This window comes from Leguminivora glycinivorella, chromosome 10 (genome assembly GCF_023078275.1).
Source record: "Leguminivora glycinivorella isolate SPB_JAAS2020 chromosome 10, LegGlyc_1.1, whole genome shotgun sequence".
Lineage (NCBI taxonomy): Eukaryota > Metazoa > Arthropoda > Insecta > Lepidoptera > Tortricidae > Leguminivora > Leguminivora glycinivorella.
In genome coordinates this window covers 19,058,629-19,076,273 of record NC_062980.1, presented here as the reverse complement: position 1 = coordinate 19,076,273, position 17,645 = coordinate 19,058,629, and the positions used below count along the sequence as shown (strand labels likewise).

At 36.0% G+C, this 17,645-nt stretch overlaps 1 protein-coding gene across 1 annotated transcript; it reads left to right on the top strand.

Annotated features, from left to right (window-relative positions):
• Positions 1 to 522: 522 nt before the first annotated feature.
• LOC125230473 (4-hydroxyphenylpyruvate dioxygenase-like) lies at positions 523 to 17,645 on the top strand. The gene is given in 12 exon segments (XM_048135616.1): positions 523 to 573; positions 4,863 to 4,980; positions 7,835 to 7,936; positions 11,049 to 11,184; positions 11,187 to 11,257; positions 12,548 to 12,648; positions 13,931 to 14,035; positions 14,475 to 14,562; positions 14,971 to 15,093; positions 15,706 to 15,861; positions 16,592 to 16,675; positions 17,448 to 17,645. Coding segments are annotated over 11 exon segments (1,161 nt in total). The 5' UTR covers positions 523 to 573; positions 4,863 to 4,884; the 3' UTR covers positions 17,547 to 17,645.

Below are 17,645 nucleotides of genomic sequence, written 5' to 3'. Positions count from 1 at the left end.
GGCAATCATTATGGGATCCGTTATTTTAAACATAGGTACTTAGTTTTACTACGTTGTCCGTTGCTGCGAAGCTGTTGCTTCTCTGAGGAATCTTGAGCCTAGAAATGGTTTCAATCACGTTTGAAGCATAAAAACATTAACAGTTTCTGATTATGGAATAACTGGACACAACTTTCCTGCCGATGTCTTGTAATCCCGTGTACAGCAGAAACAGGATACATAAAAATATTTCACAAGTCACTAATACTTCTTATCGACTATCTACAGGAAATACTCAATAAATATGCATCTATATCACATCAACGATGCCAATAAATATATACACAATTTAAACTTTATTACGTTTCATTATAACTTGTTTTTATAAATTATTTTCGAGAGACCTCAAAATTGAGTCATAAATATAAAAATATGAATGTTATTGCTAAATATTGGTCATGAAAATAACTATGTTAGATCTTCTAAATCGATAAGGGTTAGGATATAAATGTATGGTTTGATTTTAATTTGTTTGTTTTGTAAGTGCTAAGTAGCAGTGTGGACGATTGAGTGTTTGTCATCTTCATTAAACATGTGAGTCTTTTTTATTTATTTTTCAGACATTTTTTATTTAACACTAATTTTAGACCACCGATTAGTATTTGATCCGGCTGTCCCTATCGCACTATTTGTAAATGCGATAGGGACGGCCAGATGTTTTATCATTTATCGCGCGACCATAACATAGTAGAGCGGCGAGAGGGTCTCGGAAAAAGTTGATGTGACTGGAGAGTATACTGCTGACAAGTGGTATCGTTGTGATCGGTAGACTTTACTGAGTACGAAATAATGACTTGTCGCATTCTCAGACTGTGGGGGGGTTAACTATGACGTCACAAAGATCGCGGTCCCGGGTTTCATTTTTTTGCCAATTTGTCTAGAACCCCTTATCCAATTTTGAAAAATGAGGTGTCAATTGAAAGCGTATAACATGCTGATTAAGATTTCTTATATGTGAAAAGTATATTTTTGTTACTTATTTTTTAATTAACAATAATGCAAAAAATACTTTTTTTTTACTCTCTTTTTTGATTTTTGTGACTCAAAAAGGCAATGAAAACGGCCACTTATCTAAAAAATATGTTATATAAATCATTTAACTACATTATTAAGCTATCTGTTGCTTTTTAAATTTCTACGATCGGATAATAAATAAGCAAACTACAACCACATACCTGTAGGCGGGGAGTACCGCTTGACACGCGTTCCCATACATTCGGCGTCTATCAAATTACACCTCGCGCAAAATTCGTTTCAAGCAGATATACCTCTAATCTTATTCATCGTAACCTATCAATATTGGTATCATTTGAAAGGACAATTAAAGTACTTTAAGAAACAATGTCAATCATTTTCTTAAAATCAATAATCGCCAGTCTGCGGTGGTTACAAAGGAAAAAAGTGGGTATGCAATTTGACTGGTTTCCTAGGTTTGATACACTAGACGGGTTTAAAAGGGGAGGTAAAGGTGACATATGGGTTTTTCTCTGGCCTAAAAGCTACACAGAGGGTCAGGGGAGAAAAAAACTAGGGTTTAAGTTTAGTTTTAAGTTATTTTTTCCTTTAATTGTTGATTTTATTGTGTTTAATTTTTTTGTAATTTTATCAAGGATACACGTTGGTTTCTTTTGCTAAAAGTTCCCTTTTTTATGAGAAATGTTATGAATTTTATGGCATTTTCCGATAGAGACTAAAATTAACTTTCAAATAAGGCCAAATAGTCATACTTTTACTTATATAATATTAAGGGTATGGCTATGTATCAGTAGGCCACATAGTCATACTTTTACTTATATAATATTAAGGGTATGACTATGTATCAGTATGACTATGTGGCCTTATTTGAAAGTTAATTTTAGTCTCTATCGGAAAATGCCATGAAATTTATAACATTTCTCATAAAAAAAGGGAATTTTCAGCAAAAGAAACCAACGTGTATCCTTGATAAAATTACAAAAAAATTTAACACAATAAAATCAACAAATAAAAGAAAAAATAACTTAAAACTAAACTTAAACCCTAGTTTTTTTCTCCCCTGACCCTCTGTATAGCTTTTAGGCCAGAGAACAACCCATATGTCACCTTTACCTCCCCTTTTAAACTCGTCTAGGGTATCAAACCTAGGAAACCAGTCAAATTGCATACCCACTTTTTTCCTTTGTAACCACCGCAGACTGGCGATTATTGATTTTAAGAAAATGATTGAGATTGTTTCTTAAAGTACTTTAATTGTACTTTCAAATGATACCAATATTGATAGGTTACGATGAATAAGATTAGAGGTATATCTGCTTGAAACGAATTTTGCGCGAGGTGTAATTTGATAGACGCCGAATGTATGGGAACGCGTGTCAAGCGGTACTCCCCGCCTACAGGTATGTGGTTGTAGTTTGCTTATTTATTATCCGATCGTAGAAATTTAAAAAGCAACAGATAGCTTAATAATGTAGTTAAATGATTTATATAACATATTTTTTAGCTAAGTGGCCGTTTTCATTGCCTTTTTGAGTCACAAAAATCAAAAAAGAGAGTAAAAAAAAAGTATTTTTTGCATTATTGTTAATTAAAAAATAACTAACAAAACTATACTTTTCACATATAAGAAATCTTAATCAGCATGTTATACGCTTTCAATCGACACCCCATTTTTCAAAATTGGATAAGGGGTTCTAGACAAATTGGCGAAAAATTGAAACCCGGGACCGCGATCTTTGTGACGTCATAGTTAACCCCCCCACAGTCTGAGAATGCGACAAGTCATTATTTCGTACTCAGTAAAGTCTACCGATCACAACGATACCACTTGTCGGCAGTATACTCTCCAGTCACATCAACTTCAAAACTAGACGACTTTTTTCAATTCCGCCGCCTTACTAACATGCCTGCCAGACTTTAAATATACATATATGTGTACAAAACGCGACAACTTAAAGTGTGACAGCAAGTTTGTATATTATGTATGTAACTTACCGAAAATACAGTGTCTCTATTGTTTCCCAATTAATTTTAAAACTTAATATGTACATTAGATTAAGAATTCAAATTAATAATGTTTACGTATTTATAGGCATTTTCTGCAACCGTTTTTCAATAACAACCGAGTACCTACTATGGAATGTAGTGACAAAAACATCACTGAATATAAACATTGAACACAAACAGCGCATATAATTGTGGAACCAGTTTTATTCCACAATTCTCTGCTTTGCTATTTTGTACACTGGGCACGTAGGTACGTAATTGTCAATAATGTCAATTGCAGTAACTGGCTAGTTTTAAGTACAGTCAGAATCGCATTATCTTGCAGATAGATAATGTCCATTTTAAATATGTAATAGGTGTAGTCTTTTAACCCTCAGAGACATTTAAGGCAATTATATAAAGATATCTTTACCGCACTTTAGCTACGTTGAAACCTGCGTCCGACAATCATGTTCGCTCGAATAATAATTAATTATAGGTAATAATTATAGATCATATACCTAGACAACTTACGTGTACCATAGTTATACAACTTTACTTCCGTGTTTTGCGATTTCGGGGTTGGTCGCGTACAGAAATTGCTCAGTATGTATGACTGACCAATAAACTAGTACCCTATAGGTAGGTACATTTTCAACATAACATTTTTGCTACCACTCCGTGGTTTATAATTACTGCGAATGATAGATCAGTTCTCGAAGCTACAAGTGGTACGGTCAACTGGGGTGACTTTAAAACGCAGGGGCTACTTTGAAAATTTAGTTTTAAAGTCATACTGTAAGTAAATTCGGGATTTTCTATGGTACATTTAAAAGAATATTTATTGATCTAACTAATTATTTGAACAGTTTCAGTAAATAATGAATAATGTTAATTTTAAAGCCGTTCAAAGACCATCAAAGTAACCCCAAAATTTCCTAAAGTCACCCCTGGTTGACGGTACGTAGTCTAAATATGTATGACAAACTAGTCTAAATATGTATGTTGGAAAGAGACTTCCGCTTGTAACTTGTAACTTTCAGTTTTGAAAAATGGGCCAATGTTCAGCGTAGGAGTTATTTAATTAATTCGTTTACCTAACTATCCAATTTTTTTAAAGGATACATATTTAAGAAAGGTACTTATTGTTTTATTTAAAATCTTAACTAAATATTTACTGTTAGTTATTCTTTTCGTTCCTACTTAATATAAATTAGAACTTGGCCTAACGCTCTACCTTGCCTACACAATTACTCCAGTTTTCAATAGGTACTACTTTATTAAGGTCTATAAAAGATTGTGACATCAAATAACTAACCACAGAAGTCATGGGTTAATGGTTACCTACTAGATTTTTCTTGATTCAATAAGGAGTATTTTGCTTAAAAAAAATCCGAACATTAAAATATACAGTTTAGTAAGTTATTTACAAATATTTTGTTAGATACGTACTCTACCAGTGTATTATTATTACTGTTTTTTTAACTCACGTTTTAAAATTCTATAAGTACTTATACTTTTTACAAAGTGATAGTCTTGAGTGTGTGTAAGTCTAAATTACCGCTGTAGTTACATACATTTAATTATGTAATATTTATTTCGTAAACCTACCAATAGTACCAATCTATACGGTGTACGTATCTCATAAATATCTGTACCTTCAACATACTTACTTACCTACTAATTTTTTGTATGCTAATCATGACGGGTGACGAATGCCTGCGAAATTCACAATTATTTTTCTCTAAAATCCATCCAAGAGTCAAAAACATGTTGTGTTACGTTATCATGTATATTATGCAATGTTTAATAAACATACTATGTTTAACAGTTTTCCTATATATACAATTATGTGTGAACAGACGCAGAAAGGCAAGGAAGAAGATGACGAAAGGAAAGAAAACTGAAAGTAAAGTGCCCAAGGACGGAAAAGTGCTGAATTTTCACCATCTCGTGTTTAGAGTGGCTAATGCTAAAACGGTAAGTTACATACATACATACATACATATAATCACGCCTGTATCCCATAAAGGGGTAGGCAGAGCACATGAACTACTAAGTTTCAGTGCCACTCTTCAAAAGGAGTTGAAAGAAATCAAATTTGTGACACGGTAAGTTATTATTATTTATTCTTATTTTTTTTGTAACTTTAGTTCCTATTGTATTTTTTTATATTTACTTTACATTATGCTAACTGCTGTGCTATTTTAATCGTGTAGGCGCATTAGTTTTGGTTTTTTGGTTATTTTTTAAGTAGGTACTTATTTAAAAATACTTATCATAACATTTACACCCATTTAGGGTATTACATTTGCGTTATTAGATCTAGACTCTAGGCTGCGTCTATCTAAACTAATATTATATTATGTGGATAATAGTAATAATATTTTCTTTTCTCGTTCTGTCATTCATCATTGTACATTCTCATTCATTACTTGGCTTTACTTCAAGCCAAACTAAGGTAAAAGTACCAGCAGAGTTAGCACATAATTGCCGCCAGAGTATGTCTCCGCGAGATAAACTACCAGTCCTTATGTCACGTGTCATCTATCTCGCGTCGACATACTCTCGCGGACATCATGTGCTAGGCCTATTGGCTTCGTGCGAAGTACATGGAGGGGGTAAGCAAAGCGATCGCAGTGCTTGCGGTGGTCAAAATCGACACTGATTGTGGTTGTCATCTATCAAAACTCATAAAATATAATACAATGTGTAATGTTTGATATGGGGCATCAATGTTGTTTCGTTGTTAATTGTAAAAATAATGGCATAAATAGTCGTTGCACGTTCTATGCGTTTCTTAGAGCACACTGGAAATTGGATCAAAGAACTGAATGGAGAGCTACGGCGAAAAGAAAACGTAAGTGACATGTCAAAACAAAACATTATAATAAATTATATTTAAGCTTTGTTTACCTAATATTGTTCAATACGCTGTTAGTATTTTTCCTACCGTAAAAGATTATGCTTAAAGATTCTGGCTTAGCCTGGTAATAGGCCCGTGTCGGATATTTCTGCGGCCGCGAACATGACTAGGTAGAGGTACTTACGTTTAGATTTGTTTTATAAGGCATTAACGGGACGGAGGTTTAGCGAATACCATATCACTAGCTCGAAGAACTTGTACCATTACTCCTATGTTCTTCAAGATTCCTTATATGCCCTGCCAGCACCAATTTATTGACTCTTTCTGTAGTCTGGGGTTGGAAGTTTATACCGTGAGTAATGCTTTGGAAACTGATTTTTAACCGACTTCAAAAAAGGAGGAGGTTCTCAATTCGACTGAATGTTTTTTTTTTTTTTGTATGTATGTTCCTCGATATCTCCGAGAATTGTGGACCAATTTTCAAATTTTTTTTTTGATCGAACGGGTATAACCCCGAGATGGTCCCATTGGCACCAAGTCAGGGTCTGATGATGGGATCCTGGAGAAATCGAGGGAACTCTTCAAATGTTATAGGCACATGTAATGTTTTTAGTGTATTTTTCAAAGGTAAACCAGTATTTACGCCTGATGGTAATAATTTTATGTGGCTGAGCTGATGATGGAAGGTCAACTCCTCAATGGTTAGGAGTTAAAGGATAATTCTTTCACTAGTGTACATGTATTCGGACTGATACGTATAATATCAATAGGAACCACTAAAAATCAACAAATAAATAAACTTTTTAACAAAAAATAAAACCGCCTTCAAAAATAAGCGCGTTACAAAACACGGAGAAACTAAAAAGCAAAAAATAATAAACCTTTGAATTCAGATTTCTTATCGTATTGCAATAATCTAAACATCCAAATTATAAACAAATCAATTATTTTTGGAGTCGGTGCCAGCCTGCGTATGGTTGGGTGGGGCAAACAGGCAATAGCAAGGCGACGAACAGGTCTGGTACCGACTGCAAAAATAATTGATTTGTTTATAATTTTGATGTTTAGATTATTGCAATACGATAAGAAATCTGAATTCAAAGGTTTATTATTTTTTGCTTTTTAGTTTCTCCGTGTTTTGTAACGCGCTTATTTTTTGGTATTATATCCATGTCTTTATAATCTATCTACCTAAATTACACTTGAAATAGTAGCTCTTGTTATTCGATTTATTTAAAATTAACGAAAAATCGTTAAAATATAATGTTTGTTTACATGTCATTTTTTGACATTTTCCACTTCAAGTTCAAATGGTAGTGGGCGTAATTGTCGTGCACCACACGCTAATGACAAGTAGATAACACCCTTGTCACATTAATTGACAATGACTTAAGATTGAAAGTGCACCTACGAACTTTAACTTTGAACTTTTTGACGACCGGTCTGGCCTAGCACGTAGTGACCCTGCCTGCTCAGCCGCGGTCCCGGGTTCGAATCCCGGTAAGGGCATTTATTTATGTGATGAGCACAGGTATTTGTTCCTGAGTCATGGAAGTTTTCTATGTTTTTTTGTATTTGTATATTATATATATCGTTGTCTGAGTACCCACAACACAAGCCTTCTTGAGCTTACCGTGGAACTCAGTCAATCTGTGTAAGAATGTCCTATAATTTATTTATTATTTACTATTATTAATACCTAAAATACCTTACACTGTATTAATAAGGAAGAAAGCTTAAACAAAATATAAATAATACATAACATAAAACAAAGTTGGGTTAAATTGTGGCGTCGGCTGGCAAACTGCAATGTCACAATTTTCCTTTTCTTTCAACCCCTTAATTGCCAAGAGTGGCACTGAGACTTTAGTAATTTCATGTGCTCTGCCTACCCCTTTGTGGGATACAGGCGTGATTGTATGTATGTGTAAAACAAAGTAGGTACTTAAGTAAACAAAATACTTTCAGGCGTCAAGCTATTTCGTGACGAGGTTTGGTTTCCAACCCTTCGCAGTTCGCGAGGCCAGCGACTCAGACCCTGTGACCACCATCGTTGTCAGACTTAATAAGGTCAGTAAACCAATAAAATGTTCTTTATTTTATTTTTTTCCTGGAAGCCTAGCGACAATGATAATAACGACAGAAGTGCGTTTTCGCATTATCCGATCCGATATAGGATGTCAGACCGATATCCCAAACATTACAGGAGCCATCTTGGATTTTTACTATTGAAATCCTTCCAAGATCCGATATCGGATTGGATAATCTAACAACCTATCGACGTGGAATCGGCTTTCGCCGACTAACAATCGCCTGGTCGAGTATGAAGTATGAACATCATGCGTTCGCATGTGTTCAGCATCCGACGCGTAGGTACGTCTTCATACTAACGAGCGTATTTATTGTATAGCATATTTGAGCATTTCTTTTTTTTTTGCCAATAAAATTTTTTGATTGTTTTAGGGAATTTTAGGTCAATTGTACTCAGAATCACGAGTACTTTCAATCTCACTGGGAGAAAAAAAGTGTCCCAGAATTTCCTTACATTTTTGTTACTTTCCTCTTTTGTTACCCCATACAACATGTACGGGAAATGGTAACAAAGTAAGAAGAAATCGTATGGGACAATTTGTTTTAACTACTAGGATTGAAAAAGCTAGTAATTCTGAGTAGAAATAGCATATTTTTTTCAAAAATATCACACTTCATAAAAGTGGCAAAAAAAAAAAGAAATGCTCATTTTTGGTCGGCTAGAGTCGGTTCAGCGGGTCATTTCAAGCCTACCCGTAGATCAATAGTGTTAACAATTCTGATTCAGGGAAAAATACAAAAAGACGGTCAAAGGTCATGTGCACCCCGACTACCGTTGCTAATATTAAATTAGCTGTTTCAAAATTTCTCTCACCTTAGTAGAGCGGCGAGAGGGTCTCGGAAAAAGTTGATGTGACTGGAGAGTATACTGCTGACAAGTGGTATCGTTGTGATCGGTAGACTTTACTGAGTACGAAATAATGACTTGTCGCATTCTCAGACTGTGGGGGGGTTAACTATGACGTCACAAAGATCGCGGTCCCGGGTTTCATTTTTTTGCCAATTTGTCTAGAACCCCTTATCCAATTTTGAAAAATGAGGTGTCAATTGAAAGCGTATAACATGCTGATTAAGATTTCTTATATGTGAAAAGTATATTTTTGTTACTTATTTTTTAATTAACAATAATGCAAAAAATACTTTTTTTTTACTCTCTTTTTGATTTTTGTGACTCAAAAAGGCAATGAAAACGGCCACTTAGCTAAAAAATATGTTATATAAATCATTTAACTACATTATTAAGCTATCTGTTGCTTTTTAAATTTCTACGATCGGATAATAAATAAGCAAACTACAACCACATACCTGTAGGCGGGGAGTACCGCTTGACACGCGTTCCCATACATTCGGCGTCTATCAAATTACACCTCGCGCAAAATTCGTTTCAAGCAGATATACCTCTAATCTTATTCATCGTAACCTATCAATATTGGTATCATTTGAAAGGACAATTAAAGTACTTTAAGAAACAATGTCAATCATTTTCTTAAAATCAATAATCGCCAGTCTGCGGTGGTTACAAAGGAAAAAAGTGGGTATGCAATTTGACTGGTTTCCTAGGTTTGATACACTAGACGAGTTTAAAAGGGGAGGTAAAGGTGACATATGGGTTTTTCTCTGGCCTAAAAGCTACACAGAGGGTCAGGGAGAAAAAAACTAGGGTTTAAGTTTAGTTTTAAGTTATTTTTTCCTTTATTTGTTGATTTTATTGTGTTTAATTTTTTTGTAATTTTATCAAGGATACACGTTGGTTTCTTTTGCTAAAAGTTCCCTTTTTTATGAGAAATGTTATGAATTTTATGGCATTTTCCGATAGAGACTAAAATTAACTTTCAAATAAGGCCAAATAGTCATACTTTTACTTATATAATATTAAGGGTATGGCTATGTATCAGTAGGCCACATAGTCATACTTTTACTTATATAATATTAAGGGTATGACTATGTATCAGTATGACTATGTGGCCTTATTTGAAAGTTAATTTTAGTCTCTATCGGAAAATGCCATGAAATTTATAACATTTCTCATAAAAAAAGGGAATTTTCAGCAAAAGAAACCAACGTGTATCCTTGATAAAATTACAAAAAAATTTAACACAATAAAATCAACAAATAAAAGAAAAATAACTTAAAACTAAACTTAAACCCTAGTTTTTTTCTCCCCTGACCCTCTGTATAGCTTTTAGGCCAGAGAACAACCCATATGTCACCTTTACCTCCCCTTTTAAACTCGTCTAGGGTATCAAACCTAGGAAACCAGTCAAATTGCATACCCACTTTTTTCCTTTGTAACCACCGCAGACTGGCGATTATTGATTTTAAGAAAATGATTGAGATTGTTTCTTAAAGTACTTTAATTGTACTTTCAAATGATACCAATATTGATAGGTTACGATGAATAAGATTAGAGGTATATCTGCTTGAAACGAATTTTGCGCGAGGTGTAATTTGATAGACGCCGAATGTATGGGAACGCGTGTCAAGCGGTACTCCCCGCCTACAGGTATGTGGTTGTAGTTTGCTTATTTATTATCCGATCGTAGAAATTTAAAAAGCAACAGATAGCTTAATAATGTAGTTAAATGATTTATATAACATATTTTTTAGCTAAGTGGCCGTTTTCATTGCCTTTTTGAGTCACAAAAATCAAAAAAGAGAGTAAAAAAAAAGTATTTTTTGCATTATTGTTAATTAAAAAATAACTAACAAAACTATACTTTTCACATATAAGAAATCTTAATCAGCATGTTATACGCTTTCAATCGACACCCCATTTTTCAAAATTGGATAAGGGGTTCTAGACAAATTGGCGAAAAATTGAAACCCGGGACCGCGATCTTTGTGACGTCATAGTTAACCCCCCCACAGTCTGAGAATGCGACAAGTCATTATTTCGTACTCAGTAAAGTCTACCGATCACAACGATACCACTTGTCGGCAGTATACTCTCCAGTCACATCAACTTCAAAACTAGACGACTTTTTTCAATTCCGCCGCCTTACTACCTTAACTTTTAAGTAGGTCCACATAAAAAACAAATGAAAATCTGCATCTCGAATCTCAAACGTATTTTTTTTTTTTTCAATTTTAGATAACAATCGCCTTCGAGTCACCCACAACTGCCAACTCCCCTATAACCCCCGACCTATCCCTCCACGGTGACTTCGTGAAAGACGTGGCGTTCCTAGTCGAAGACTTGGACGCGCTGGTGCGGGGGGCTAAAGAGGGGGCGCGGAGGTGATGGGGGTGAAGGAGGACGTGGATGAAGAGGGGGTGGTGAGGTACGCGGTGTTGAGGACGGTGAGTATTTTTCACGATTGTTGGTTGAACAACTACGTCGCTTTTCGGTGAAGGAAAACATCGTGATCCGAACCAGACATTCCAATAAGGCCTACCGGCGTATTAAGCTTCCAATTTTATCACTTATCCACGTGGATAAAGCATCCGTCACGCTTTGACAAGTATGTCAGTGTGAGGGTGACAGATGTCTTATCCACGTGGATAAGTGATAAAATTGGAAGCATGATACGCCGGCTAGTTGCCCTTTGGGTTGGAAGGTCAGATGGCAGTCGCTTTCGTGAAAACTAGTGCCTACGACAAATTTTGAGATTAGTTATCATAGTGGACCCCAGGGTCTCATGAGCCGTGACGAATGCCGGTATAACTCAAGGGGGATGATAAAGATGTTAGTACAAAAACTAAGGTAGGTACTTATGCTTGCTGATTTATATATGCTGGTTCGTAGGTAGGTATCTATGCTGATGAGTGAGACACCGACTATTTATGATTTAAGGATCTATCTGTAAATCATATTAGGTACCAGACTGTTTTACTCGTTCGAGTTTCACGGTCTTTCTGATGAACATTGTAAAAAATAAAAATTGTTTATTTCAAATGAACACACTACAATTTTGCTGACCTCCACACTAGGCAATACCTGTCCTGTGGATGTGTGATTGTTGTTCCAGTTTTACCTCCTCTTTTCATATTTTTGAAAAAAACGTTATGGTAGAAATGTTATAAGTAGTAATAGTAGATACTCGGATGTGTATAAAGGATACTCAGGTACTCGTACTGTGGAATTGACTGAGATGACATGTTTTGTTTACCTCCAAAGCATTAGATACAACGTAGTTGTACCAAGTTATGGTTGTTTAACTACGCAAACAGATATTCGAAAACAAATAAACACAGATTGCTTATAACTACTTTGAATATATGTTTATATGACGTACTGTAAGAGAGACGGCCTATCGGTGAAGGGCATCCATTAAAACACTTTAAATGGGATTATTAAACTATATTTTTTTATTCCATGGGAGCTAAATTATAAACAATTACTCCCAATCGCTGCTTCTATTCGAATGCCCTGTCAAGTGTTCGTTCTCCTTGACGTTTGTCTATTATTCTAAATTCAAATCGGGGACTGCCAGTCACCAAACATCAAAAGCTGTAAAAGGTTTCATTCCGTATATGAAACCTCTTACAGTACATACCCAATAATATTCATAATAGAGTCTAAACTAAATTAGACTTAGTTTTCATTGATGTTTTAGTTTGCAATTTAATTTAAAGTTCTTTTTATTCCAGTACGGTGATAATACGCACACACTAATCGATCTCAGTAAATACAATGGATTCTGGCTACCGGGATACAAACCTTTGGAAAGCGATCCTTTAAACCAGTTACTGTAAGTATCCACCAGAAAGTATTAAAAACTTCTTTAAAAAATTCTTCTTAGAAAGATTCAGGTATTTAATCACACTTAATTGATGATTAGAGAGCGGATTTTAGGTAGCGATTTAAATATTAATATGGATATGACTCGCATGATTTATTATTTTTTCTACACACAAAAAATGTATCAGAACATAAAGTAAAAAAAAACCTTTTGGATGCTTTAAATGAATATAGGGCAAAAATTATGATGAAAAAAAATAAAAAAAAATTGTTTTGTTTTAAATTTAATATTTTTTTTATTTCAGTTCTTCTTTTTTTATATTTCTTCTGCGCATGGCACAGTAAAAACTTCTATTGCGACTCAAAGGAAAGAAAAATGAAAAGAATTCGCTTGTATATAAACTTGTATACAAAAATAACATTATTTTAATCTAATTATTCAGCAGTTTGCGGTGTGCGATGTAATCTATTTAAAAAATAGCACTAGTCATATCCATAATAATACCTAAATCGCTACCTGAAATCCGCTCCCTATTGATGATTGAAGGCTTTAAAATAAATCTTGCCACTTTTTAAAGCAAAATACCGTTGCACTTACTTCAACAACCTTCAAATGGAGGGTGAACAAGCATCTAGGCGAGCTCATTCCAGGGGGGCGATTCTTGAATCTCGCATACGGGATTTTGTCACTAAAATGCCGGTTGAAAACGGTGACTTGCTTATTATTTTCAGTGACAATTTTCTGAAATCGAAGGCGTGAGACTCAAAAATCGGCCCGCAGGTCTTTGCCTTTGGCTAGTCTGTGTAAGAGTAAGCCCATTTTTAATTAAAAAATAAAATTAGCATTATCAAGGCACAGAAGCGCTGGTGGTCTAGCGGTAAAAGCGTGCGACTTTCGATCCGGAGGTCGCGGGTTCGAATTCCAACACCGGCTCGTACCGGAGTTTTTCGGAACTTAACTCTACATATGTGCGAAATATCATTTGATATTTGCCAGTCGCTTTTCGGTGAAAACATCGTGAAGGAACCGGACTAATTAAAATAAGGCCTAGTTACTCTTCGGATTGAAAGGTCAGATGGCAGTCGCTTTCGTAATACTAGTGCCTATACCAAATCTTAGTTGTCAAAGCGGACCCCAGGCTCCCATGAGCCGTGGCAAATGCTGGGATAACGAAAGGAAAATGATGAAGGTACCATTATGTTTAAAAGTCGACTCGAGGCGGATCTAGGTAGACCTAATTTGAATAGTACTTACCTGCTTTATGCTGCTACACTTTTAGTTGTTATTTCAGTCCAGCCACGAATTTGGAGTACATTGACCACGTGGAAGGGAACGTGGCAGACGGGACCCTGGAGGATTCCGTAGTTTGGTACGAGAAGAACCTGAACATGCACAGGTACCTAATACAAATACTATCTGGGAAAATCAGTTCTTTGATATATGACCAGAATTACCTCTATGACATGTTTTTTTAAACAGCTTGGCAATATTATAGAGTATCACCATTAATTTTGGTATCTGGTAATATTATCAATTCGATAAAAGGTAGGTAGTGCCCTTGCTCTTCGCTTGGCTCGTCTTGGCGGGGCATGGTAGTGCCAGATCTACTCTGCTGCGGCAATACCAATCATAACCATTATTACACAGAGCGCACACCCGTGAGTTCTGGTCGTGTCCTGGGTAGCATCAATCAGCAATTTTTTTTTCACCTTTTTCTTTTCTTCTGGGCTTCTGGGCTGAAATTAGAAAATCTAGAGGTCAAAATACGAATTTCTTGTGGTTGTGGGAACACTTTGACTAAATGATTTAGCTTTAATTTGAAATTATTTTTATAGATTCTGGTGCGTCGACTACACCCATGATCTAGTCCCATACTCTTGCATCAACTCCGCATCTGTCATCAATAAACATGACAATGTTCTCGTAAGTATACCCACTCGACAAAACAGAATGGAAACTTCTCCACGAGGTTCTATGGATAACCTATACAGTTGCAAATATGAGGCTAATTCTACTACAGCCTGGCAAAGAGAATAGAAATTAAGAAGTGACAACACCGTATCGTCCCGTTCTCTAACTCTAAATGATTTGAAAGGGACGACACTACGATGTAGCCACTAGCTTTTTAATTCCTAGTTTCTACTCCTTTTTTCCAACCTTTAAATACGTTATTGATTGAAGCGACAGAGTAAGTGTACCTATGGTGTGACTCAGACCGGTAGCAATTCTCAACCGATTCTCGTGAAATTTTGAGACCCTGATTCTACGTTTCCAGATTTAGCTGTTTATCTCATGCCATCTCTAAACTTCCTTTTATTTACAATTTCACAGTTATCAATGAACGAAGCAGCCAAAGGTCTCAGACCGACGAGCAAAGCCAGCGAGTTCGTCAAGGCCCACGGGACGTCAGGCGTAGAGCATGTCGCCTTGTATACCGACGACATCATAGCCACTGTAAGTGAAGTTACTCTAACTAGAATCAGACTAGTCAGAATACATGATTTCATGAAAGGATCTAGAGAGATGTAGGGCATGGCCTCTCGGCTGGATGCTCTGGATTGATGCAAACCCCAATGCGACAGAAACTATCCAGAATAATTTCTTAAACTGTACTAAAAAGTACAGTGACTTTGTCGCCTAAAAGTGTGGGGCAGTATGCGTCAAATCCGGTAGTTCTGATTTTTTGCAGACGTGTTTATGATGTTAGCATATTGAATAATCCAAGTTTGTGACCTCGAGCGCCCGCGATAAATAGTTCCTTTTTCAAATTTTGGCAATTATAACCCTAAAGGACTAGTTTTTGAAAAACCTTTCTTAGGAAGTTTTAAATTTAATCTACTTTAAATTTAGGCCAAAATCATAAACAAGTCTGCAAAAAATCAGAGCTACCAGATTTGACGCATGCTACAGATGTATAGGTAAAGTTACTAGATTACTTGGCCAATTCCCATCATTCAACCATGTTTTCCAAAAAAGTATTGAAGCACCCACCCAGCTTCCGAAGTTGTGGTCACTATGTACCTATATGCTGATTGTAAACATAGGTATAAAATTCTAATTCACCAGATCCGAAACCTGAAAGCCCGTGGCGCAGAGATCTTAGCCTTCCCGCCGACGTATTATGACGTCATTAGAGAGAAGCTGGCCGGCAGTTCCCTAAAGGTTTCCGAGACGATTGACGAACTGCAAGAAAACTGTGTGCTGATAGACTTCGACGAAAAGGTAAGTTACAAATATCAGGTCTCAAACCTGAAGGCCTGTGTCGACTAGAAGCTTTCTTTCCGAAGTACTATGGTGTCAAAAATGTTGCCTAAAATTTTCAGAAGGAATTTAAGGCTATGTGTTGGTGGTAGACTCTGACCAAAGGCGTCTGAGTTAATAATTACTTATTGTAGATTAGCTGAAGGCCAATTCTTATTTACCAATTTGTTACAGCTTCGGTTTGGTTTCGATACGACCATAAAAATACCCACGCTTAGTGCGTTTTCACATTATACGTTCCGATATCGGATTTTATTTGCATTTAAGCGGCCATCTTGGATTTTTGTCTTTGAAATCCTTCCGACAATGTGAAAATAATGTGAAAACGCACTTATAGTTCCTTGCAAAGTGAAGCAACCTCTTTGTGCAAGAGAAATGTATAAAAACTGACATGTTTTGTTCTCCGAAAAGTAAAGTTCGTTGTAAAGGAAAATTAATCTTCCGGTACACAAACTATACACTAGTAACTGCTCTCTCTCTCTCTCTCTTTTGAATCGGTCCCTCATTACTGAGGATCATGGTCACTGGAACCCTTCGAACGGACAATGTGCCTCCATCGATTCCGATCCAAAGTAGCCTTCACCGCTTGGTAAAAAGACGACGAAGTGGCTTCCTTCATTTGGTCAGATCAGCGCGTTGGTAACTACACACTGGTGTATACTTTAATATCAAATTGAATTGTTTTGTTCAGGGCTACATGCTGCAGGCGTTTACCAAGCACTTGCAGGCGCGTCCCACGCTGTTCCTCGAGATTCTACAGAGGAGGAACCACAGGGTAAGATATCTGTATTTTTTTTCTATGTAAGTGTAAAGAATACACTTATACACGAAACCCTTGAATCCATCTTGGAATATAAATGCACAATGAAATTTCGAGAATAGTATTATTTTCACCACACCAACTCGTTATGGCTCTCTTTGCTATTCGAAAACAGAAGAAAAATTGCATTTTATCCACAAGAATGCAAAGTAATTTCATACAAACTTTAACTTGATGTCAAGCTGGCTGGTAGATTTTACCTATAAATATTAAATAAATTGATGGATTTGATATAGTTCGATGTTTTATTGTCAGTATTTTGTTCGTGTTGGTGTGGTGAAAAATTTTGTGTTTCACTCGGTGGCAAAGTTTGTTTAACCTTCGTGCCTTGAAACCCTCGCAACGCTCAAGATTCTACTTTTTGAACCACTCGCCACGCTCGCGGTTCAATACTGGAATCTTTCGCTTGCTCGGGTATCAATATTGGCACGTACGGTTAAACAACAACTTTGCTCCCTTGTAAAACAAATAACTATGTATTTCAAACCTTTGTTTCAAATAAATTGCCATACATTGCGCATTTGCTATTCGTACATAAAATATGTCTCAGATTACATGCCCTTGCCGGCTGAGGTGGAGTCGAGCCAAGATGTGTATACTATTTTTTTTGTTCGACTGAGTCGGGAAACTTGGTTTAGCGCAACGGCCTGAAATTTGATGCTTTCGAGCCGGAGGACAGAAACCCTAAACCGGTCGTCAAACACTTTAATGTATTTTTAATTTACAGGGTTTCGGAGCTATGAATTATAAATGGGTGTTTGAAGCCATCGAACGTATGGACGCTCAGAAGCCAGTAGCGTCTGGGGACCAGAACACGGAAGAATAACTCACACAGAACAACGAAATAATATATAATATAATCTGTAATATTGTAATCAATTTTACTTATGTTTTATCTGAATGTAACCTACTGTATTACAAAGTT